This window comes from Panthera uncia, chromosome E1 (genome assembly GCF_023721935.1).
Source record: "Panthera uncia isolate 11264 chromosome E1, Puncia_PCG_1.0, whole genome shotgun sequence".
Classification (NCBI taxonomy): Eukaryota; Metazoa; Chordata; class Mammalia; order Carnivora; family Felidae; genus Panthera; species Panthera uncia.
The window spans coordinates 24,875,825-24,899,910 of NC_064814.1; the positions used below are offsets into that span (position 1 = coordinate 24,875,825).

The 24,086-nt window shown below is 58.1% G+C and overlaps 1 protein-coding gene across 1 annotated transcript in view; it reads left to right on the forward strand.

The window, feature by feature from the left end:
* Window positions 1-24,086, forward strand: part of TTYH2 (tweety family member 2) — a 37,890-nt gene that overhangs the window by 10,402 nt on the left and 3,402 nt on the right. The window contains exons 3-13 of the mRNA XM_049637725.1: window positions 1,334-1,445; window positions 6,308-6,528; window positions 11,019-11,114; window positions 11,654-11,726; window positions 16,054-16,123; window positions 16,378-16,433; window positions 16,728-16,820; window positions 17,114-17,206; window positions 18,975-19,117; window positions 19,802-19,987; window positions 20,508-20,586. Coding sequence (XP_049493682.1) covers window positions 1,334-1,445; window positions 6,308-6,528; window positions 11,019-11,114; window positions 11,654-11,726; window positions 16,054-16,123; window positions 16,378-16,433; window positions 16,728-16,820; window positions 17,114-17,206; window positions 18,975-19,117; window positions 19,802-19,987; window positions 20,508-20,586 — 1,222 coding nt within the window. The remainder of the gene's footprint in view (window positions 1-1,333; window positions 1,446-6,307; window positions 6,529-11,018; window positions 11,115-11,653; window positions 11,727-16,053; window positions 16,124-16,377; window positions 16,434-16,727; window positions 16,821-17,113; window positions 17,207-18,974; window positions 19,118-19,801; window positions 19,988-20,507; window positions 20,587-24,086) is intronic.

A 24,086-nucleotide genomic window follows, 5' to 3' on the forward strand; every position in this document is an offset into this window, starting at 1 on the left:
TGGGGAGAGGGGGGCTGCCGGGGCTTAGCCCCCCGGGTGCTCGGAACCGAGCGGACACCTGGCCGTGGGTGCCTCACCCACAGGCCGTGGTTAGGAGCGCCGGTGACCGGTTGGAGGGGTTGAACCTGGTGGACAGTGATGATGTGGGCCGGGGTCTGGAGGGCACGTGTCTGACCTGGAGAGCAGGAGGGAAGAGGTGACACGACACGGAGCCACATTCTGATGCCCAAGGGGCGTCTTGCAGGATTGGAGGCTTTTTCCGGGCCGCCCCCCAGGACGGTCGAGAACCAGCGGGTGCACGTCGTGAGGATGTGGGCCGCAGCTCCATGTCAGAAGGAACTTTCTACCAGCTGGAAGGTTTCAGTATGGCAGGCGGCCCCATGGGTGCTGTGGGGAAGCAGGGGAAAAGGGTAGAGGATGGTGGGAGGGAGGCCCAGCTCCTGGAGGTTTCAGGAGAGACCTCAGGGGTCCCCCGAGCCTCCCTATGACAGTCACCTGGGGAGCAGCAGAATCCCTAGGGCCAGGCCAGCAACCTTCCCCGCTTTGGAGCTGCCAGATTGAAGACAGCAGTAGTATTCTCTGCCTAAAGGAAATGTACTGTAGAGCTGGTCAGCCAGGCCAGGGGCAAGGTGGCCGCGAACCTTCACCCCCACCTCCCTCACCTGCCGGAACTCCCTCCCCTCCCTCCCTGGGGAGGAAAGAGCTCCTTACTCAAAAAGGAGCGGCTGTTCACAGCAGCTGTGTTCATAATTGCCAAAACTTGGATGCAGCCAAGGTACCCTTGTGTAGGTGAATGGGTAAATCCAGATACTGGACTGTCACTCAGCACTAAAAAGAAATGAGCTATCAAGCCATGAAAAGACGTGGAGAAACCTTAAAAGCATAGCACTGCGTGAAAGGAGCCAGTCTGAAGCGGATGCAGACTGTTTGATTCCAACCATATGACATTCCGGGAAAGGCAAAGCTGTGGAGACAGCGAAAAGATCAGGGTGGCCGGGGAGGGAGGGCGGGATAGGTGGAGCACAGATTTTTAGGGCAGCAAAACCGGTCCGTAGGATACCGTCACGGTGGATACGTGTCATACGTTTGTCCAAACCCACAGAACGTTCCAGACCCAGAGTGGTCCCTAGGGTAAGCCGTGGACGCTGGGTGATAATGACGTGTCCGTGCAGGTGTTCTCGATGGCACGGGGGATGTGGGAAATCTCTGTACCTCTGCTCGACTTTGCTGTGACTCGAAAACCGCTCTTAAAAATACTGTGCTTGAAAAAACAAAACAAAAAACTTTCTCTTCTGGGTGTCACCTCTGACTCTGCTTGGGGTCTCGCCTCTAGTGCCGCGGTGGGCGTTGGTTTCTATGGAAACAGCGAGACCAATGACGGGGTGTACCAGCTGATCTACTCCCTGGACAACGCGAACCACACCTTCTCGGGGATAGATGCACTGGTAAGGCTCACGGGCAGCACTGGCCGGGCCGGGCGCAGCCCGTGAGGTCAGCGTGCTCAGAACAAGGGCCCCAGTCACGGCCCGGCCAGCTTGGCTCGGGGGTTGGGGGTGGGGGGGTGGAGCGGACACCCCTTGGGGCTGCATTTGGTTCTGCTGGGAGTAAACAGGCAACTTCTGCTCTTCGGGCAGGGAGGGGTGGTGAGGACAAAAGGAGAAAGGCTGACCGGGTCCTGGGAGGACACGGAGATGGCCGTGGACTCCAATCCTCTTCACTTCCGGAGGGCTGACCACTTCCCCGTTTGTCCAAGGGGAGCCTGAACGTGGACAATCAGCCCCATGGTGTTTGATGTTCAGTTCAAATGCTCCGTACGGGGCACCGTGAGGTCCAGAAGATGTCAAGGTGTGAAACGCTTCAAAACCAAGTGAAGCACCCCGAGGGGTGGGAAGACGAGGTGTCCTCCGGGCTCTGGCGTCCAGCTGGGGCTCAGGGTGGAGGATGGGGTGGGCTGCCAGAGAAGGGGTTGGAATTTTAGGGCCACAGCCATTCTGCTGGGCCCCTGGCCTGAGTGAGAGGCCGAGCCACAGGATCAGGGTTTTCTCAAACACTGGCCTTGGCTCCCTGGCCTCCAAGTGCTTGTCACCTCTGCTGTAAGCAGCAGGTAGGTGTTTGGGCCGGTTTCCAGGGAGCCCCCGTGCCCCTAGGAGCCAAGCTCCGGTAGAAAACCAAAGGACAGTTTTCAGGGGAGCCAGTCCCTGGACATCCCCACTGCTCCCAGTCCCCTCTGGACCATGTCCCCTGCAGAGGGGTGACCTCAGCCAACAGCCAGGTCGTGTCTTTGGGCAGCCACAGCCACAAAGTCCAGCCCCAGCCAGAGCATTTGGACATTGCCCTGGGACCCAATTCTGGAAGAGGGTTCGACCTCATTGCCCGCTCCTTCTCCCTAAGCTCCTCTAAGACCTTAATCCCTCAGCAGCCCTTGGCAGGGGGTGGGTGGTGCCCCTTAAAGAGACAGCACCTAGGAAGGCTGCTGGCGTGGCTCTGGCCTCAGAGAGAGCCCTTCTGGGGAGCTGAGGGTCACACGCCAGACCAGGACCCACCTGTCCTGCAGCGCCTGTCCATCTACCCCTTGCATCCACCAGAACCCATCCCTGGAAGACTGAGTCGTCCAGACATGGGGCAGAGGCAGCTCTGTGGGGCGAGGGTGGGCAGCTGGGATGTGGGCCTGAGGGCAGCCTTGAGGCCGCACACAGCTTGGCCAGCCCAGAGGCATGGGAGGGGTCCTCACTTTCTGGGCCCCCCACCCCATCTCTACCCTAGCGGGAAAGGGCTTCCGTGGTTACTGCCTCTAGGCTCTGCCTCCCCCTCTGTCTCCACCCACAGCACCAGTTCCCCCTAGAGGAGGAACCCAGCCCCAAAAGGAGAGTCCCTTGCCCGGGGAAGCCCCAGAGAAATGACCTGCACTAGTTGACCAGTGCCCATCATAAGGAATGGCCCCTGTCTCCCCCCGCCGGGGACTGAGATCGAGAATCCCAGGGCCATCCTGATGGGAAAGGTTGAGTTCTTCCTGTCCTGTAAGGTGAGAATATATACACGAAAGGAACTGGGAACAAGCCCCTAGGCTGGCCCGTCTGCCCCGAGGGCTGAGTCTCCAAGCCAGATTTGGACATTCCACAGCGAGCCCCACGTCTCCAAACTCCCCCATGTTCCCAAAGGGAAGGGTTCTGTGTGTCTCTGGACGTCAGCCCCTCTTCTATGCACCATGTCTAAAAGTTGAGGTCAGGAGCCCCAGGGTTTTGTGATGGTCCAGCCAGCTGGGAGCTGTCTCTTTCCTGCGCAGGACCACCGCCTGCCTCCTCTGGGTGAGCCCACGGGGGGCCCTGTGGAAAGGCAGGGCTCTGGGCCCTTGCCAGGGCCTGTGAGGCTGGTTTGGGCCTCAAGGTAGGCACCCCACATACTGGGTCCCAAGGGTTGCAAGGGAAGCAGCAGCTTTTGGAGGGTTCCCCAGATCCAAGGGGTGAAGGCCTACATCAGGGAAATGGTGTTCAATAAGATAATGTTGATGAAAGTGCCCGGTAATCTACAAAGTCCCCCCAGATGGTGTGACTATGATAATGAGTGCCATTATTATAATTACTGTAATTATATATGTTCCTGTAATCACTGTGAAGGAGAGAGGAGGCTTTGGTGAGTGGGAGTAGGGAGGGCAGGACTCCAAGGACAGGTCAGGCAGCCAGAACTGGGCCAGAGCAAGATGAACCCTTCAGGGCTTTCCTGGATCGGAAGTCCCACCCCTGCACCCTTCCACTCTGAGGACCCCAGTGGGTGGGGGCCGCAGCTCAAGGCTCAGGCAGGCCTGGCAGGGTTCTGGGTCAGCCGCACATTTTGATTTGGGGGTGGTCAGAAAGGGTCATTTGGGAGTGCCAGTCAGGGGTTTCCTCTCTCTCGTCCAGTGCCCCTCATCTACCTTCTCTCCTCCAGTGAAGGGAGCCTGAGCTACAGCGACTCACCCAGGGGACCAGGCACACCTCTGACCCCTCAGAGTCTCAGCTTAAAATAAGGGCCCCATGAGCCTGGCCGATTCAGACTTAAGCCACCCGTTCCAGTGGCCAGTGTGGCCGCTCTGGGCTGTCTCCTTAGAGCCCCAGCAAGCCCATGGCAGCCGCTGGGTGAGGAATCCGGGGCACAGGGTTTGAAGCTAGTGTGTTTGGAACCAGAACCTGCACCCAGGTGTTCTGGTCTTAGCCCCTCCCTTCAGGATCTGAGACGGGGGGGGGGGAGGGGGTGTGTGGCTCATGGCCACCTGCAGAGGCTGTACCCCTCTGCCCCCTGATGCGGCTGCCCTTCTAGAAAATCTCATTAAGCAGAGAAGCTTCCTCCCCTCTGGAGGTTTTCAAACTTGAGTGCCTGATAAACACAGAGTGCTGGGCCCTTCCCCAGAGTTTCTGATTTTGTAGGCCTGGCACAAGGCTGAGAATTTGCATCTGATCACCCAGCCGGTGCTTGGGCCAGGGACGACTGTTCTGTCATCTGGGGGTATACCTGCTTGCTTGCCCCAACCCCAGCCCAGCCCAGAGAGCTGAGCCATCTGTCCCCTGTTGTTCACAGAGCTCGTCACCGAGGTGGGGGAGAACTCTGTCCCAACTCTGAGACGTCCCTGGTCCCTGTCCCTTGGGAGCTCTCGTGTCACCCTCTGAGGCCGGGGGATGGAGGAGGAATGGAATGGAGTGGGGAATGGGGAGGGGGCAGGGCTGTAAGCAGATCAACGTTGTGGTTTTAATTTTTTTATTGTTGTTATCTTCGGGAAGACATCAGGAGGGAAGCGAGGGGCCTGGCAGATGTTTTCCTGGCTTTTGTCTTTTGCCAAGAAGAGATTTAAGAAATCAAGAAGTTAAAGCTACGGAGCTATGGAAGGAGAAAAAAAATCATCTTACAGAAAAAGTTTACAGATCATTTTTAGCAGCCCTTTGCTCTAAAGCCGGTTTTCTATCATGTAGGAATATAAAACACATCCTAATCTTGGCACTTAGTAATAGTGCCTTTTGGACAAAACACTTACACGCGGATCTTACTGAATTGAAACGGAAAGTTTATTAGGGTGATAGTTAGAGAATCTGCTTGTATGTCTTTTTTTTCTTCCGTGTGAAGCTATAAACTGCCCAATCTAGACTACCTCTGCCGTCTGGTACCTCTTAGTCCTTACCCAACTTGTAAGAACAGAGAGCAAGCCGGAAAATGGAACAAGCCGCTGACGTTGAAAAACAAAACAAAGGGGAACAAAGAGGGCCATTCTCTTTTCTGGAACCCGAAGCTCATGGAGAAGCGCAGATGCGAAAAGCCACAAAGTTGCCCCACCGCTGGTGGCCAGGAGTGTTACCTAATGGGCCTGTCCTCTGGGAAGCTTCTGCCCCCTCTGCTGGCATTTTATCTTCCTTCCAGACCTGGGGGAGCTGAGGCGGCCCCAGGAGGATTAGCACACACTCCGCCCTCCAGCCGGTTCTGCTTGTTGGTTTGGCCAGCCAGTTTCCACAAGAGAGTTTTCCCCCTGACACTGGCACGCGGGCTCAGAGCAGGCTTGCGGGGGCAAGCTCGGGGTCCCCAGGCTGCGTCCCTGGGTCCAGCGGGAACCCTGAGTCCGGGCTGTTTGAGCCAGACCCTATTTGTGCTTCTTGTTTGAAAGCCAAGGACAGTCAGTGCCATCGCCTTTCCCTCTGTGCCTTTGGAAAGAAAGCTGTTCCTGCAGGGTCCACTCAGCTCCGGGCCCTCTCGGCCCAGCTGAGAGAGGGAACCTGTCCGTCCACCTGGCTGGACGGTGGCAGCAGGGGCGGGTGTGTGAGCCCTCAGAGCAGGCCCCGATTTCCCCCTGTCACTTGGCCAGGCTCTTCGGAGGCAGGATCGGTCCCTCTGTGTCATTTCAAAGTGCTATTGTTCTGCCTTCATGCGGGCCCGGGACACCCGGGGAGCTGTTGCTGGGTCCCACGACAAAGCCTTCCTCTTGTGAGGCGTTCAGAGATCCGACTGTAGGAACAAGAAGTCAGGTAGCAACAGAGGAATTTTTCAGTGAAATATTCTATTCCTCAGTCTAAAAAAAAAAGAATTGATCCTCCAAGATGTTCAAAGATTTAAGAGAATCTGCAAGGAAGCAAAACAGGTTCTCCTGTTTGTTTCCCCATCTGGGAGCCCGGGGCCGGTTAAGGCCAGGTTGGGCCTCCCCTCCCCCGGCAGATGGAGGGACGTGAGGGCTGGCTGGGGGGGTGGGGGGGATCGGGGCCTCTGCCCTCCTGCTCCTGTCAGGATAGTTGTTACCTCTCCAGCTTCCTCCCACCCGAGGAGGCCAGACTTAACAACCCCGGCCCCTCCCCAGGTATCCGGAACCACCCAGAAGATGGAGGCAGACCTAGAGCAGCACCTAGCTCGGCTCAGTGAGATCTTGGCTGCCCGGGGTGATTATATCCAGACGCTGAAGTTCATGCAGCAGATGGCGGGCAACATCATTGTCCAGCTGTCGGGGCTGCCGGCGTGGAGGGAGGTCACCGCAGAGCTGACCGAGCTGGCCGACGAGACCGGCTACGTGGAGTACTACAGGTGAGGGGCCAGAGGGGGGGGCAGCGGGGGCCGTGCGTCTTCCTTCAGCCCAGCCTGCATTTGGGGGCCAGGCAGGGACTCCCCACCCGAAGGCCTCAAGAAGCCATGCCTGAAATCGGAGGGGTGTTGGTGCTGAGTGGTGGTCATGTAAAGCAGCCTCATGTGGGCAGGTCCAGAGGCCCAGAAAGGGGCAAAGGGGCCGTGAAGTGCCAGGATCCAGCGCTGGAGGCTGGGCCTGGCCTCCAGGGACTCCTCCGGGACCAGCATTCTCCATGGCTGGTGCTGGGTAAGACATAAGGGCTTTATAGGTTCCTTGCCGGCCAGGGTTTCCGGAGCAGGCTTCCCTACACCTGCAGACTCAGCCACAGGGGTGCAGGGGGTCAGGGAGACGGTGGCCTATCCGCCTGCATAGAGCTTCCCCTCATGGCAACTTCTCTTTTTAAAAAAAAAACTTTTTTAACGTTCATTTATTATTGAGAGACAGAGAGATACAGAGCGTGAGCAGGGGAGGGGTAGAGAGAGGGGGAGACACAGAATCCAAAGCAGGCTCCGGGCTCTGAGCTGTCAGAGCACAGAGCCTGACGCAGGGCTCGAACTCACGAACTGTGAGATCATTGACTTGAGCCGAAGTCGGCTGCCTAAGCGACTGAGCCACCCAGGCGCCCCCCCCTCATGGCAACTTCTTAGCAAAGGCAGAGATGCCCTAGCTTCACTAATGCAGAGCCCGAGGGATGGGGGGCTGAGGGGCAGCACCCCACCTTGGCCACACCCAGCTGTACAAACTCATACCTACATCATCTAACCTTGGGGCGTCCGTCTGTGTCTCCCCTGCCTCCCAGACCCCATCCCGAGTTAAGGCACTGGACACAGGCCAGCTGACCAGGGACCGGCTGCCTCCCTCTACGTGCAGCATCTAGTGAAGGTCACTCTGGGGAGAGCCAAGGAAGGAGGCGGCAGTCTTGGCGTTGGGTAGCTCCCCGCCTGAGTCTTCCACTCACAAAGTGCGCCTCGCCGTGCCGCCAGGGCCGAGCACCTTACACGGAGGGAGCCCCTGGGTCGAAATGAATAAATGAGTCCTGAAGAGCAAACAGCAGCTCTTGGGATCCACCCCCGCCCCCAAATGTGTTGGTTCCCCCTCAAGGCATTAGGTCAGAGCCTTTACCGCCGCCCCATTGCACAATTTACACTGGTTTTCTGGATTCATTTCTCCTTTATGAGAAAGTCCCACCCCGGACTGACTAACAAGAACACAGAGGATATGCTTCTGGCGGGACCTCCAGTCCAGGGCTCTCCCTTCCCCTGGGGTAGGATAAAGCCAGACCTTGTCAACAGAAACTCATGAAGTCCCCAGCCCCCACTGGCGCTCCCCACTCATCCCTGCAGCCCATCCAGCCCCTGCATCCCCAGGATATCATGGATCCAGCTTCCCACCAATTTTTTTTTCCTCACATCCCAAACTGCCATTCTCCCAAGCCACAGAAACTTCCCGACTCTTAAGGACTTGGCTGTGACCCGTGACCTAAAACAGTGGCATCCGATTAGTCCCGTGACCTGAGGGCCATTCATTGTCCGAACGTTTGGAACCTTGGTCAGGGGGGCTCGGGGGCAGGTGGAAAGCCGGTGTCCACTTTGACCCTGCCATTCTCTGTGAGCGGATATGGAACAGGACCTTGTACACCCAAGGGCCTCGTGTGGGCATTCGGTAACGACAAAGATGAAATAAGTCAGAGTTTACGTATCGAAAGGGGCTTCTTTTTAAGACGATTTCATTAAAAAGGGAGGAAAGATCATGATGAAGCTTATCACCTGTTTCAGTGTGGGTGACCGAAGGGTCCCCTCTGACCCCCGATCCCCAGCCCCCTTGCTCAGGCTGAGGTGGAAACGGCCTAGTCCAAGGTTAGCACCCATGCATGGCCCCTGGAAACCATCGTGTTCTGTCCCTTCCTTCACCTGCTCTTTGCCCATTTCTTCCCTTGCCTCAACTTCCTTGGAACAGAGGACATATTCCTCGACCTAACCAGCTTTCTCCTCTGAACAGACTCCCCATCTTCTCTTTCCAGATGGTTCTAAAGCACAGCCATCCAGCTAAGCAAATATTTTTTAGCACTTGTAGCCACGGCCTGGCCAAGTATTGGAGACCATAAAAAGCCAAGCCTCTTCGAGAGGCTTATAAGGGGTGTGACCAAGGCATCGGCGGAGGCCGGGTCCGGGAGAGCTCTGGGAGTAAAGGCCTGGGTAGCTCCTTCCAGAGCCAAGTTCTTGGTTAGAAACACATCCCGGATCACCGCTGGGCCCCTCTGGGAAAACACATCCGCCCCACAGAGCTATTTCCAGGAATTCCTTACAACACAAGGTGCGGATACAGAGAAAACACATTGAAACACGATCATGGAGGGTGACAGAAGCAATCCTAACCTGATTTCCGCTGATGTGCAGAGCAGGGAGAGAGGTAATAAGAAACCTTTAGGACTGAAACATGAGACCAGGATGTTGAGAGGTGCCTGGCCATGTCTCTTGCGGGGAGACTCACAGATGTGGAGAGTCCAGAATTCCTGGGCCAGGCTCTCCTCCCGCGGGCCTCTGTCTGCTTTCCAATCTGCAGAATGGGGTCCTCACATGTGACGTTCCTGAGATTCCTTCCTGTCCTGACTCTCAGGAAACTGGCTCGTCGGTGGAGGGAGGGCCCTGCACTTGCTCCAAAACCCCAGCTCCAGTCCTGGGAGACCCGAGGCTGCTGTACGTCTCTGTGCAGAGTCAGGGGTCTTGCTTAGCCCCCTTTCTCGGCACTCAGCCTCCACTCCCAGAGGCGGGAAGAAGCGCCCTTGGCTGCCTGGTGGCCTCAACATGCTCTCTCCTCCCTCTGGAAGCCACTGTCGCTGTCTTCCAGCTCCGTCCGCTCCCACCTACGCTTCACATGGGTTCTCAGCCTCCTGACGGTGCTGGTGAAGCAGCAAATCATTGCTGGAGAGGAGGGGGTCCATGAGTTATCTGCCTGTTGCATCAAGAGAAATAATCATGATCAAAAGCGTTCCCGCTGCGGGGGCTTGGAGAAGCCCCTTCTGTCTGTCCCTCAGCTGCTAGGTGAGGCTGGCGCTCGGTTGTAAGGACCCCCTTGGGATCCTGTTTGGAAGCGAAAGGAACTAGGGGGCTCTGCTTAGGATTGGATCAGTGCCTTTGGACTTTAGACGCTCTGGATTCCTCAGCCCATGCTTTGGAGAAGCAGGAAAGCAGGGACTTTGAAATCCCTCGATGACATGCCTTATTAACCTTTGCATTTAGTGAGCATTTAAATTTTTTTTAATGTTTTATTTATTTTTGAGAGAGAGAGAGAGAGAGTGTGAGCAGGGGAGGGGCAGAGAGAGAGGGAGACACAGAATCTGAAACAGGCTCCAGGCTCTGAGCCATCAGCACAGAGCCCGAGGCGGGGCTTGAACCCACGAACCGTGAGATCATGACCTGAGCCGAAGTTGGACGCTCAACCGACTGAGCCCCCCAACGCGCCCCTAAGTGAGCATTTAATTTTTCATCCAGCCCTGAGAGATGAAGGTTCCAGCAGTAAAGGTTTGGAAACTGAGTCTTAAAGGAGGGAGGCAGCTTGTCAGGCTCTCCCAAATGGTGTGTGACTGCCTGTCCCCGTCAGTGCAGCCCTGGGTGGGAGCAAAAGGCCTGAGGAGTGAGGGGTGCCCTGAGATGACCCGGCCTGGGGCTCCCTTGCCCCCTGCTAAGCTCCCTGGTGGTCTAGAAACGAGCCCCCTGCCTCAGGCACCCCTGGCAGTAAACCCAGGGTATGGCACAAATATTGCTTACATGAACCTAACTGTGCTAAGTGGTGCATCCCAGGCCACCGGGACGATGGGAAGCCAGGCTGAGCCCTCATCACAGAAGCAGCATCTTAGCGGCTTTCTTAGATCTGTGGACATAGATGCTAGCTGTGATCTGACACTGGTGAGAGTTCTCGAAGCAGCAGGAACCGGGGTCCAAAGACGCACCTGCTGGGGGGCTGCAGGGAGACCATGGCGACCTGCCTTGTCCAGCGAGGGGCCTCTCGCTGGGATATAATTTAATCAAAAGCAGCTAAGGTTAGAAATGAGTCTCCTCCGCTGCCCAAACCATATCTCGAGTTCCCTGGAGGCACGCGTGGGCAGGGGCAGATACAGTGGGCAGTGCAGAGATTGAACGTGTCCGTCACTGCAGAAAGTTCTAGCAGTCAGTGCTGGTTTAGACCCTCGGCCTGGGCGGGGGAGGGTGGCCCCTTTGTCCAGGGAGAATTGGGGGGTGCAGCCCCGGGAGCCCCTGAAGAGCCCATCTGCTGCACACACTGGTGCTTCCTATCCAGGGTAGGGGGCACAGCCTCGTGCTCTGCTGCTGGCCTGAGGCAATTTGTCAGGGGGGGCCTCGGGGTTGCCGTGCAGGCTTCTCCATTAGGCACCAGGTGGGGTGACCCTGGTGGGGTGGTACCTCCCCCTGACCGTCCCAACCTGTCCACCCAGATGGCTTTCCTACCTCCTCCTCTTCATCCTGGACCTGCTCATCTGCCTCGTTGCCTGCCTGGGACTGGCCAGGCGCTCCAGGGGTCTCTTGGCCTCGTGAGTATCCCCGTCTGTGGGCCAGAGAGCCGGGCAAGCATCGGGGGTGACGGTGCCACCGTCTGAGAGAGATGGGGGCCTGGCCGGCCTCGGAGGGTGTGGTGGGGGGCAAGAACCTGAAGCCACCTTCCGACCCCTCCTCAGCCCCCAGTCGAGGGAGACAGCAGCCACTGACTTACCATCTGGACACGGAGTGAGGACTGGGCCCCCTCCGTCCCTGGGTCTGTCTGCTGAACAGCTGAAGGAATGTGACCCAAGCCTTAGAGCCTCTGCCATCTCTAACCAACACCTCCTCGTAGCTTGTGTCCTCACGGCTCGTACTCTGCTGCTGGCCAGGGGCAATTGCTTAGGGGTCCCCTGTTCGGCCCAGGGCTCCGGCCTCCATGCCTCTCTCCCAGCAGTTAGCAGGCTGGTATTAGAGGCCACTGCAAGAGTTTCAGGGCCGACAGGATGGTGGTGAGGAGGAAGGGCACTGGAGGTTGGTGGGGTGACAGCCCTCAGTGTTCCCGCCTGCCAGCCTGTGCCTGTGCCTCTCCCAGGATGCTGTGCTGCGGGGTGCTGGCTCTGCTCCTCAGCTGGACGTCCTTGGCAGCCGACACAGCTGCAGCAGTGGTGAGTTCGGGGTTGGGGGGAGGTGGGTGGTCCGACCAGGACTGTCTGTCTGGTGGCATGTCGATGTGTCGTGCCCAGAGCCCCCAGGGCAGGGCCAGCTTCTGGTCTCTGTCCCTGACCTAGAATCCCTGAACTGAGTGAGCTTGGATCGTCCTCACCGGCCCCCTTGCCCTTCCCGGGGGAACGGAGGCCCAGAGAAAGGAAGAGGCTCACGCAAGGTCATGAGGTATTTAGGGGCAGAACCAAGATAAGATGCCTGATCCCTTTCCCGCCCCACTGGCCCACTCCAGCATCCCAGCCACTGCTAGTAAGGCCAAGCTGGGATGGCCAGGTGACCTCTCTGGGTGTGAAGAACTAACCGGGTCTGGTGGGGATGGGCGGGATCTCAACCTCAGGCTGGAGAAGCCTCCGGCCTCAGAAGCACACTGCTTGGCCAGCTTCCCTGGGCATCGGGAATGTGGAATGTGGCATTTAGCTTGCCTTCCGGCCCGTTGCCTTGAACTCGCACACACAGCCTAAAACACAATGGTGTATGTTTCTGGATGTGGTGCCTGAAAATGTCTAAAAAGAAACACACAAGGTAGGGGAAGCTTCCTATGTAGGTATGTTTGGTCTTTAAACACCTAACGCTCAATTTAAGCTGTGCGCATGAATCATTCATTCACCGACTTTCTGGCTCTGTGGCATCTCGTGCCAGGTGCCCAGGGATGCAGAGACCAGGAGGACATGATGTTTGCTCTTGACATGGTCTCAGCCTGCAGAAGAAAGACTTGTAGGCAGATCACTGTGACCTCGTGTGAACGGATGCCATGGAGGTGCATTGCTGTGTGTGTGTGTGTGTGTGTGTGTGTGTAAGCGTGAGAGTTGGGGGGGGGCAGGCAGGATTGACGGGGGGATTTCTGGGAATCCCTGCCTGATTCAGGGGCCACAAACTAAGACCCTGACGTGCGTCTGTACTGCCCTAGCTACCTGGGGATAAAAGAATGGTCAAGGGCACCTTCTGGAAGCCCTCTCCCCAAACTCACGCCTTGCCCAGGGACTTGGGGGCCGGCTAGTCGTTCTGGCTTTGAGCATTTCGCCGCCGTGATGCCCACAGTATGAATGGCCCCTGGTGCTGCTTAGCTCATAGCAACTTCTGGCAGAGCTTGTCCGGAAGGGAGAGGAGGTGCGTGTCTCCTGTTTTGTTCCCTGCCCCCACCATGCAGTGTCCACTTTGGGCATGAGAGAGAAAAAGCAGATGGGAGCCTATGTCCCGAGGGCCGGGTCCCCTCCAGATGCAGGCAAGGGCAGGATAGGAGGGCCCAGGTCCTGCTCCAGAGCATTCTGATGTCCTCAGGAGCTGAGCGGGTACATAGTCCAGGGGAGTGGCTGTTGGCCCGAGCCACATGCACAGCTGCCTGGCCGACAGCCTCTCCTCCAGGGACAACTGTAAGCACAGGGAGACTGCAGAAGGCAGGCTTTCCGGGGGCCCATCCTGCCCCTTGGGCAGCCTCTGCCTTCTGGAAGCAGCGGAAGCTTCCATCTTGCCGCCATGAGCTGCCCTTTGGGGGACAGCTCCCTCCCAGCGGGGGCTTCTCCCTGGCACTGGGCTTCAGTGTTCGGGGAGACCAGAGGCGGTTTAATCCCCCAGCTGGGCGCCCTGGGCTGCCAGTTCTGGCGAGAAAGGCCATTTCCCCAATTGTTGAGTCAGGCCTGTGTGAGGGAGCTGAATGCGCCTTTGAGCGGACTGTGGGCCCTGCTGCATGGTAATGGGAAGCAGGGTGATGCGCGGGAGGCAGGCTGTTGTGGGAGCCTTTGTGTGGTCCCGCTGCCCTGCCCCGGGAAGCCGCCTTTCTCTGAGCCAGTGGGGCCGAGGACAGACCCCGCCGAGCTCCTCCCTCCCCGTCCCTTCCCTGTCCCCGAGAGAGGACCTCCCTCAGGAAGGAGCTCTGCCCACCCCCACCCCCACCCCCCGAGAACCTGCTCAGAGTAGAATTTGGGGGAACTGAGCTCTGGGCTTTGGGTGACGCCAGTGGGCAGCTGAGCAGAACACTCCCTGCAAATCCCGCCAGCCCGGGGGAGGCCGGCCCCCCCTCACCCCTTCCCAACAGGACCCCTGGGAAAGTTACTGAAGCTCCCCAGACCTCAGCTTCCTCGAGTGTGGAATGGGGAGAAGGGATAGCACTTGATCCAGAGGAGGAGAAGGGCTGGTTAACCCCCCGGGCGGGGGGGGCATACAGGAAATGTTCAGTAAGCAGTAGCCGCCGTTGCTTTGCTGTGCATTTGTGTCATCAGGCGAGGGGCACCGGGGGACTCCTTCAGACCGTCACCTGTGCTCTCCAGAGCTGCCTCAACGGGGCTGGACACTGGGCTTCTCCGGTGCTCAGTCCCCACCCGTGCCCAGTGCCCCCTGCCTCCCCCCACCCCATCCCCACTGTGTGAATAACGCACGTGTGGGCCTTTGTCTCCTTGGACAGGAAAGTTGAATCCTCACTCGGGTCTGAAGAGCAGGCAGGCCTGAGTGGGCTGGGAGGGGGCCTCCCGTCCCCCTTTGGATCCCATATTTTTGCACGGGGCAGAGGTGACCCAGGCCAAGATGGCAACCTCACTCTATCTTTCCCAAGGCCTCCCATCCCCCACTCAGGTCTGGCTCCTCCCTCTTTGCCACTCCAGTGACCGGGTAGGGGTGCCCCCTGGCCTGCTGGTGCTGTGGCTCTGATGGGTAGTAACAAATCAGTCTGATTGATACGTATTAGTGATCTGCATATAGAGTAATTCTCCCAGGGTCCTGAGCACGTGGCTGTGTGTGGGCACATGAGCACGTGGGCATGTACAGATGTGTCCCTGTGGAAGCTCCGTATCTAAAGGGGCATCTAGGGGCGCCTGGGGGGCTTAGTCAGTTGAACGTCTGACTTCGGCTCATGTCATCATCTTACGGTTCGTGGGTTCGAGCCCGGCATCGGGCTCTCTGCTGACAGCTCAGAGTCTGGAGCCTGCTTCCGATCCCGTGTCTCCGTCTCTCTCTCTTTCCCCTGCTTGCGCTCTGTCTCTCTCAAAAATGAATAAACATTAAGAAAAAAAAATGTAAAGGGGCATCTTATTCCCCAGCCCTACCCAAAGCCTGTAAGTACCACGATGCAGTTGGCCACTATACTCATGCCTAGTGTTAACAGCACAGGGCATCTGGTAGGTGCTTTATAAGTAGTTATCGACTCTGTGAATGAATGAACGAAGCCCCAGCTTGGAGCTGCTCCTGAAGGAGGGCAGGGCACCAGCAGTGCGGGGGCTGTGGGGATGGGTCCCCTGGAGCAGGGGAGCCCCTAGGAACAGGTTGGAGGACCAGAGCTTACTCTGAGGCCTCCTTTACCCAATGCTCCACCGTACCCCCAGGCTGGACCTGGGAAAGGCCTGGCTCAGAGGATGCCATCCTGGCTGCTCCCTCTCCCAGGGCCCCCGGCCTGCCCCATACAGTCCGTGGGCCCTTAGCAGTCACCTCTCCGGGCCATGCTGGGGGGCCCAGGCCATCGGGTTCGTCAGTGGCAGAGCCTGGAGCCCCGTAGTCTAACTCTCCGTCCCCCCCCTTCACATCTTATCCTGAGCAGAACCCGCACCCAAAGGCTCAGAGATGGATCCGATGCCAACAGAATCCTTTAGGAAGAGAGTCCGGGGGACGCTTCATAGATTGACACCCCAAAAGCATGTGGGGCTTAATAACAGCAAGACAAAACTACAACAGAGGTCAGCAATGGCCATGGTGCAGGAAGTCCCCATCACACGTCTTGCAGGTTCACGGACCCCTCGGGTCCATCCCAGGCACTGAGAAATAAAGAGCAGTAACAATGCCAAGTGCTGGCTGTCCGCCAGTCACTTTTCTGGGTGTTGGGTTGATTGATCGATTTTAATTTTTTGAGAGAGAGGGTGCAAGTGGATGAGGGGCAGAGAGAGCAAGAGGGAGGGAGAGAGAAGTGGGGCTCACCCGAAGCGGGGCTCGAACTCACGAACTGGGACATCGTGACCCCGGCCAAAGTCAGATGCTTAATGACCAAGCCAGGGTCATTAAACACCCGGGGTGTTTTACATAGATTAATTCTTAAGGTGGATAGCGTTTTTCTCTCCGTGTTATTGACGAGGCAGCTGAGACACAGAAAGAGTAAGTCACTTGTCCAGACTTACCGGGCTAGGAAGGGGCAGAGCCAGGATTCAGGCCCAGGGAAGTTGGCTCCTGCCTGTTGCTTTCCACCCGGGACTGAGCAGAGGGGTCCGAGCGGCTGGGGCCGAGGGTGCCTGACTCCAGCCGGGACCCCGGTGTCGTGACTTTCCTCCACCCTCCCGTCTCTCTCTGGCTCAGGGCACCAGTGACTTCTGCTCAGCTCCCGACACCTTCATCCTGAACATCACAGAGGACCACATCCGCACAGGTAACCCCCCCTCGGGCCCTGTGTTGTCAAGAGAGGCTCTAAATACTCAGACCAGGCCTATGGCGAACCGTACCTTTCGGCCCTGTAGTCCCCTACCCTTCCCCACCCCCCAACCTCAGGTCCAGCTGGACCTCTGGGCCATTTCATAGAAGCGCCCTCCTTTGGGAGTTTGGGGGTTGGCTTGGCCACTGAGGACGGATGACGGTCCGGTCACCTGTGAGCTCCTGCCTGATGCCGACGCCTTTGCCTTGCAGAGGTGACCCGTTACTACCTATATTGCAGTCAGAGCGTAAGCAGCCCCTTCCAGCAGGTATGCCCACCCTGCCCCGTCCTCGCCCTGCCTACCGCCCCCCCTTGACCCCAAGCCCCAACACCGACCAGTAAGGTGTAGGTGGCTGTGTGCTTTTGGCTTCATTGCGAGGCCGATGCCGCTTATCCGAGGACCACACGTTGAGTAGCAGGAAGCCAGGGGACCGTGCTGCTCCCGCGAAACCTGAGGGATGAGGGGAAGGGCCGGAATCAGGGACGCCAGGGGGCAGGACTGCCAGGGAACAGTGCCTGGGAAGGGGAGTCTCACGGCAGGGCTGCGGTCTCTCCTGGCCAGGCACTGACCATCTTCCAGCGCTCGCTCACCACCATGCAGATCCAGGTGGCCGGTCTGCTACAGTTTGCCGTGCCCCTCTTCCCCACGGCGGAGGTAAGGCGGCTGCCTCCCCCGGGATCTGTGCCGGAACAGGGGGAGCCCCAGCTGGACCCCAACAACCCTTCTCCCCTCCTCCCCACTCTACCTCACCCCTCCTGGACCCCATGGCTTTGCAGAGCCAGGCTGTGGAGAGCGCTCCCCTCCCCAGGGGTCTAGTCCCCCTCCTCCCTCTGGCTTTAAAGGCCTCTTTGCACACGCTGCTCTCTGAGGTTTTATCCACAAGCCCTCCCCCACCGCTCATTCTCCATCTCTCTGCCTGTCCGTGTGTTTGCCTCTTCCTGCTTCAGAAAGACCTGCTCGGAATCCAGCTCCTGTTGAACTCGTCGGAGTCCGGCCTTCACCAGCTGACAGCCATGCTGGATTGCCGAGGGCTGCACAAGGTGCTGGGGGCGGGGGGGGGGGGTGCCCTGGGTGGCAAGCAGGACGGGGGCACCCCCGCCAGCCATGTTCTCCCAGAGAGCAGCCTCTCTCCATCGGCCAGACTCCCCGGCCATCTGGTCAACCGTCCATCTCCCCGGCTGCAAGTGAACATTCCTTGCTCATTTCCAGGGTTGCCTCTCCAAGAACTTGGCATATCACACAGCCCCGAATGCAGGGAACACTCTGGGGCGGGGGGGGGGGGGGGTGAGCTCCCCTCCCCCCAAGCACTAAGCCAGGGTGTGTGGACACTTCTCACATTCCATATGGATTTAGCACGGAGAGTCCTATAACGATCACAGCTCCATGTAGTGGGCCCTTGATTCTGCGCACCCTTGTTCCGTACAGTCTGTACCCATAAGCCATTCGGTTGTCACGGTTAATATTGTCAAATACGGGGGCGCCTGGGTGGCTCAGTCGGTTAAGCGGCCGACTTCGGCTCAGGTCATGATCTCGCGGTCCGTGAGTTCGAGCCCCGCGTCGGGCTCTGTGCTGACGGCTCGGAGCCTGGAGCCTGTTTCGGATTCTGTGTCTCCGTCTCTCTGACCCTCCCCCATTCATGCTCTGTCTCTCTCTGTCTCAAAAAAAAAAAAAAAATATTGTCAAATACGTGTTATTTCGTGGGCAGTTTTATAGAAAAGGAAACTGCGTGTGCGGACAGATATTTATATATGGATATCTTTTTTTTAAATGTTTATGTACTTTTGAGAGAGCCAGAGGGACAGAGTGCAGAGTGCAAGCAGGGAGGGGCAGAGAGAGAGGGAGACACAGAATCCGAAGCGGGCTCCAGGCTCCGAGCCGTCAGCACAGAGCGCGACATGGGACCGGAACCCACGAACTGTGAGATCATGACCTGAGCCGAAGTCAGACGCTTAACCGACTGACCCCCCAGGCGCCCCTATATGCGTGTGTATTTGTAAAGTGGCTCACTGAAGGTTCCAGGCTATTAGGTCAAGGGCTTGGGTTTGGACGTTGGCACGTACCCTCTCTCCCTCTGCACCACCCACATCCAATCCCTCAGCAAATCCTGGCATCTAGACTCTCAAGTATGCGTTTGCACCCGTCTACTTCTCTCTCCCTCCCCGCTTCTGCCACGACCCAAGCACCGCCCTGCTCCCCTGGGTGACGGCCGTGGCCTCCTAACTGGTCTCCAGCCTTTTCTCGCCCCCTGACCTTCCATGACCTTTCACACACAGCAACCACAGTGGTCTTTGTAAAAGCCAGTTGGGTCGCATCCCTTCTCTCGCATCTCGTCACCTACTGATAAAAAGCAAACTCCTCACTTGCCTGCAAGGCCTAGCGGGAACTGGCGCCCCCCCCCCCATCCCGTCTCCTTCTGGCCCTTTTTCCTCTTTCCCGAACATGTCACCCGTGCCCCCTTCCCCCATCTGCTCAAGGCACAATCCACTCCTTCTGGCCATGCTGGTCTTAGCGTAAATGTCTCCTGTCTTCTGGCTCTCCCACCCTGCAGCCGTGTCTGTCTTGCTCGGAGCCGACCCCGACCCTCGCGTGCCTAGCACACAGTAGGCGGTCAGCAGACGCTTATGGAGTGAACCCCAAAAGCCCTTCTGTTGGGCTCCAGAGTGTGGACCCTTAATGGCTGTACAAAAAGCGCTCGGGATAGAGACGATCCCCGGCCGAGGCTTGGGGAGAGGGGCCACCAGAAGTGAGCTCAGACCCCAGGCGTGCCCTCACCCGCCTTCCAGCAACGTGTCCCTCCTCCTCCTCCAGGACTACCTGGACGCCCTTGCTGGCATCTGCTACGACGGCATCGAGGGCTTGCTCTACCTCGGCCTCTTCTCCCTCCTGGCCGCCCTGGCCTTTTCCACCATGATCTGCGCGGGGCCGCGGGCCTGGAAGCACTTTACCACCAGGTGGGCTGCCAGGGGGCTTCCTGGGGGAGCACACAGGAGGCTCTGCTCTGTGACTGCGCCCAGAGCCGATAACCTGGGCCGAACGATGGCCGCAGGGGCTCCAGGCATTCAGCCCCAACAGGCTGGCTGGATTTCTGCAGAAGCTTCCCTGAGAGTCCAGACAGACCCCCAAAAGGAGGTTCCAAGGGCCCGGGGCAGGAGCGGAGCCGAGAGCATGGTGACAGTGTCATACCCCCACCTGGCGCCCCTTCCTCGTCCTCTCTTCCTCTGAAGGGCTTTGTGACGCCAGATCATGAGGGCTCTGGATGCTGGAGGGGCGCTTCCAAAATACCCAGAAGGGTAGATTATAGCCCCGGTAGTGGGGCACCTACATTTTCACGAAGCAGATAGAGATGAGGTGTTTCAGTGCCTGTGGGCAGATCGGACAAAAGGAAGCAGGGCAGGGAGGGTCAGTGTGACGGGGTCAGCATGGCGGGCTGCCTGGAGGAGGTGGATGTGAAGCTGGGAACAGGTGGAGTGATCTATGTGAGGCAGGCCTGAAGACCATGTGTTTCAGGAACCTGAGGGAGACACACGCGTGTGGCGAGAGAGGGTCCTCGGAGCAAAGCCTGGGAAGCCGGCCGGGACACCGCTGCCTCCGAGTCCAGGCCCTCACGGCCAGCTGTGTCCTGTATGTCGTTCTAGGGACAGAGCCTATGATGACATCGACGGTGACGACCCTTTCAACCCCCAGGCCCGACGCATCGCCGCTCACAACCCCCCTCGGGGGCAGCTTCGAAGCTTCTGCAGCTACAGCAGCGGCCTGGGCAGCCAGACCAGCCTGCAGCCCCCAGCACAGACCATCTCCAATGCCCCAGTCTCGGAATACATGTACGGCAGGGCTCCCCGGGCCTCCCCCTGTACATGTCTCGACACATCGCGGCTGGGGCAGCACCGCCACCCCTCCCCCCGCCCCAGCCCTAGGGGAGCTAGATCTGGAGCACATTTGGGTACCAGAGAACCGGGTTGGGAGGAAGGCATCCAAGGCCAGCCGTGGTCTCCCGGCTGCAGCCAGAGGGTGCCTGGTGGGAAGGCCCCCGGGGGCCATCTAGCCACCCCAGTACATGTGCATCCCTGTAGATGCCAAGCCTTGCCCTCAGGGCAGATCGCAGGGCCCAGAAGCTGCCTTTCTCTGGGCCACGCTGCTCCTGGCCCCCGGTGCCCCACCCGCAGCTTCTCCCCTGGGCCTCTCTGAGGGCTCTTTCCCTTATATTCCTGCCCACAGTTCCCCCAGGTCCATTTCCACCCCGTGCTTGCACATGCGCACCCGTGGGCCCCTCATGGAGAAATCCGAGCGCCCCCACCCCCACCCCCGCACCTCCCCGTCCTGAGCTGTCCTCTCTGCCCGCAGGAACCAGGCCATGCTCTTCGGCGGTAACCCACGCTACGAGAACGTTCCGCTCATCGGAAGAGGCTCCCCTCCTCCCACGGTAACCTGGGCTCCCGGGCAAAGTCAGAGCTAGGCCCTTGTTGGGGAAGTGATGACAGATAAGACCTCCCTTCAACCTGGTGAATCCCCTCCCCGAAGGTAGAAAAAGTGAAACAGTTTTGTTACTAAGTAAGCATTAAACCCGGACTGCCAAGCACATCGCTGGCAATCTGCTAAAGACATTGCAAAGACGGAAAGCTCACCCCCGTGCACGCTTGTCCCCAGGCAAGAGGACCGCACAGCGCCTCTGTCACACTAGTCCATCCCGAATGGATGCCAGTTAGGGTGGCCCTCAGCGTCGCTCATTGCCACGGAGATGGGGGCAGTCCTTGATGGTTACCTTCCAAAGAGGTGGCTCCCAGGCCCTTAAGAAAACATTCCTGGATTGCAAAGCTGGCAAGAGCCTGGTTTTTGTGAGTTCGAGCCCCGCGTCAGGCTCTTAAGAAAACATTTCCTGGATTGCAAAGCTGGCAAGAGCCTGGTTTAGCCCTTAAAAAGGTTTATATGCATCTCAAAGGGACAGAGAAATAATTTGCAGTGATAAGTTTGCTGAATGAAATAACGTAAGTAAGAGAGAGCGTCCCTTTCTGCTCCAAGGAAATTGTTTTGCTCTCCGATGGTGTTTAGCCTTTCACCGTGGGCTGCGGGATGGAGCCCCGCGGTGCCATGTCTAGGACACCAGCCTTCCTTAACCCCGCTCAGCTGGTACCTGAGTGGGGCCTGTGCCTCTGGCCCACGCCCGCTTCCAGCCAGGGGACCGAGACTCAGCATCGGGAAAGGAGCCTGTGGCGCGAGGGGGTGCATATTGGAAAGAAAAGGCTCTGTCCTCTCCCAGAGAAGTGTGGGGGCCGCAGGAATCCTGGCTGAGACAGATAGATCGCTTCGAGTAGAGCCAGTAGACCGTGGAATCCAAGGACACAGACTCCTGTGCCAGATGCTCGGGTTCACACCAGCTCACTGCTTCTGACCTCTGTGACCTTAGACAGGCACTTTGCCTCTATGTGCCTCAGTTTCCCCACCCGTAGAATGGGCATAATAGCACACACCCCACGGTGGTGGCGGGTGTTGGAGGACTCAGTCACTGTAAACGCGTGTCTGTGTGGTGCGTAGATGCTCTAAGAGGGCACCGCTTACTCCACCCCTACTCTCCACCGTCCCGCCCACTCCCTCCCGCCGCCACCTTCTCCACAAGCTGCGACATCTGTAAGAGATGGGGCGGCCGGGGTGGCGAGTGGAAAGCAAGGCCGGAAGTCTGTGATGGGTGGGGTTGCAGCACAGTTCTTGAGCCCGGTGTCCGTTAAAGTGCCCCTTGCCTCCACTTGGCTGGAGAGGGCATTTACTTATTTTAATGTTTAATTTTTGAGAGAGAGAGAGAGAGAAAGCATGTGCAAGGTGGAGGAGGGGCAGACAGAGTGGGGGACAGACGATCCCCCAAGCAGGCTCCGCGCTGACAGCAGAGAGCCCGACCCGGGGCTCGAACTCACAAACCGTGAGATCATGACCCGAGCCGAGGTCCGATGCTCAACTGACGGAGCCACCCAGGCGCCCCTGGACAAGGCATTTTAATTCAGGGGGTTTGGAAGGGGCCATCCAGCCGGTAAACTAGAGCGGCTGCTGCTGGGGACCCAAGGACACGGGGCCAATGACACACGCCCGGGCCCTGGTGCTCACACACACGCATATCCAGCGAGTCAGCCCCAAACACAGGTGGTGCTTGCGGGGGAAACCACAGTGCTGTTCGGGGGGGGGGGGGGGGGGGGGGGGGGGGGGGGGACCCAGCCGGGTCTTCAGGAAGTGCATAACCTGCAGCGGGAAGGGCTCAAAAACGCGGCTCTTGTAATAAGTGCTTTGGGACCTGGAGGTGGGACCTGTCCCTGCTGCTGTGTGGGATCCGAGGGAGTCCTGTGCAGCAGGTGGCACTTGAACCATAGCTTTGAGCGGCTCACCCTGGGACAGTTCTGCCCCAGGGGACATCTGGCCTGTCAGGAGGCATTTGGGGTTGTCACAACTTGGGGGTGGTGGGGGAGGGGAGCAGGTGCTACCGCCACCTAGTGGGCAAAGGCCAGGGATGCTGCTCAGCCCAACAGAGAATGATCCGGCCCCAAATGTCCACTTTTGGGACATTGAGAAACCCCGCCCCGCCCACGGCCCCACCTTGCTATTTTTGCCCAGAGCACCTCACCTGCCGTCCTTTTACGCACAGCCCTAGACGCAGGCCTAGCTCTCGCTGGGGTCCTCAGGGAGGGACCGCGGGCTAGTGGAAGCCAGCATTCAGAGTAGGCACCGTTTAAATCTCAACCTGGCTTTCTCTACCCAGAAGCCTCCTGGGTTCCTTTTCCTCCTACCAGCTGCTGTAGACCCAGGAATGCAGATTGATCTTAATTGTAATCTCAGCGAAACATAATTAGGGGCAATCTGCTGCTGGGAATGAGGAATTAGTCCGTGCGCTGTGATGCCAAATAAAAATGATTTGGGGATTACCTTCTGTTTTGAAAGATCCGGGCCACTCTCCCTGCCATTAGCAGAGATAATCAAGGGCTGACTTTATTTGCAAGGCTCAAGGACAGAATTCACCTTCCTCCCTAGAATTAAGACCTGCTTAGGGCCTCTTAGAGCTTTGGCCGAGTTGGCTACCCAGCCCACCCAGCTTGACCCCCACCTCCTGCCGTGCAAGTGGCAAGAGGCACGAGGAGGCATCTACAGATGCTGCCGACCTAGGAACCCCCAGCGTGTGTGGACGTGCACCCCCATAGACCTCGCACCTGCCACTCCCTGCCCTCCCCCTGTGCCTGCTCTAAATATTCATCAGCACTCCGCTAATGGCGAGTTTGACGTATAGATGCACCCCTCCCTCTGCCAGCGCCAGCTCTGGGACAGATGGGGATTTCACTGCCCCGGGGTGATAGCAAGCAAGACAGGCCGAAGGTACAGCCTGTTCCGTTGGCTGGAAATGTGCCTTTCCCCAGGCTCCACCTTCCGGGAATCCCTGCTTCCCTCTCAGGCACCATGTCCTAGATTTGACGAACACAAATGATCCAGGCAATTGTGAAAAATACCGATCCCAGGACTTCAGTCCAGACTCACTGACACAGACTGTCCAGGGAAGGCACCTGGGAAGTTCTAAGTGCATCGAGCAGCCAGGTGATCCTTATCATCAAGGAAGTTCGGGAAACAGTGCTTCGAGGGGGAGATGCTCAGACTCGAATGTGCATCAGAATCTCCCGGGGGACATGTTGCAACACAGGGTCCTGGGCCCAGCTTGTTTTTTGTTTTGTTTTTGTTTTTAATGTTTATTTTTGAGAGAGAGAGAGCAGGGGAGCGGGGAAGAGAGAGGGGGACAGAGGATCCAAAGCAGGCTCTGCGCCGACAGCAGAGAACCCGACACAGGGTTCGAACTCAGGAACCGTGAGATCATGACCCAAGCTAAAGTCAGACACCTAACCTCCTGAGCCACCCAGGCGCCCTGATCCTGGGCCCAGCCCGTTTCTGATTCGGGAAATC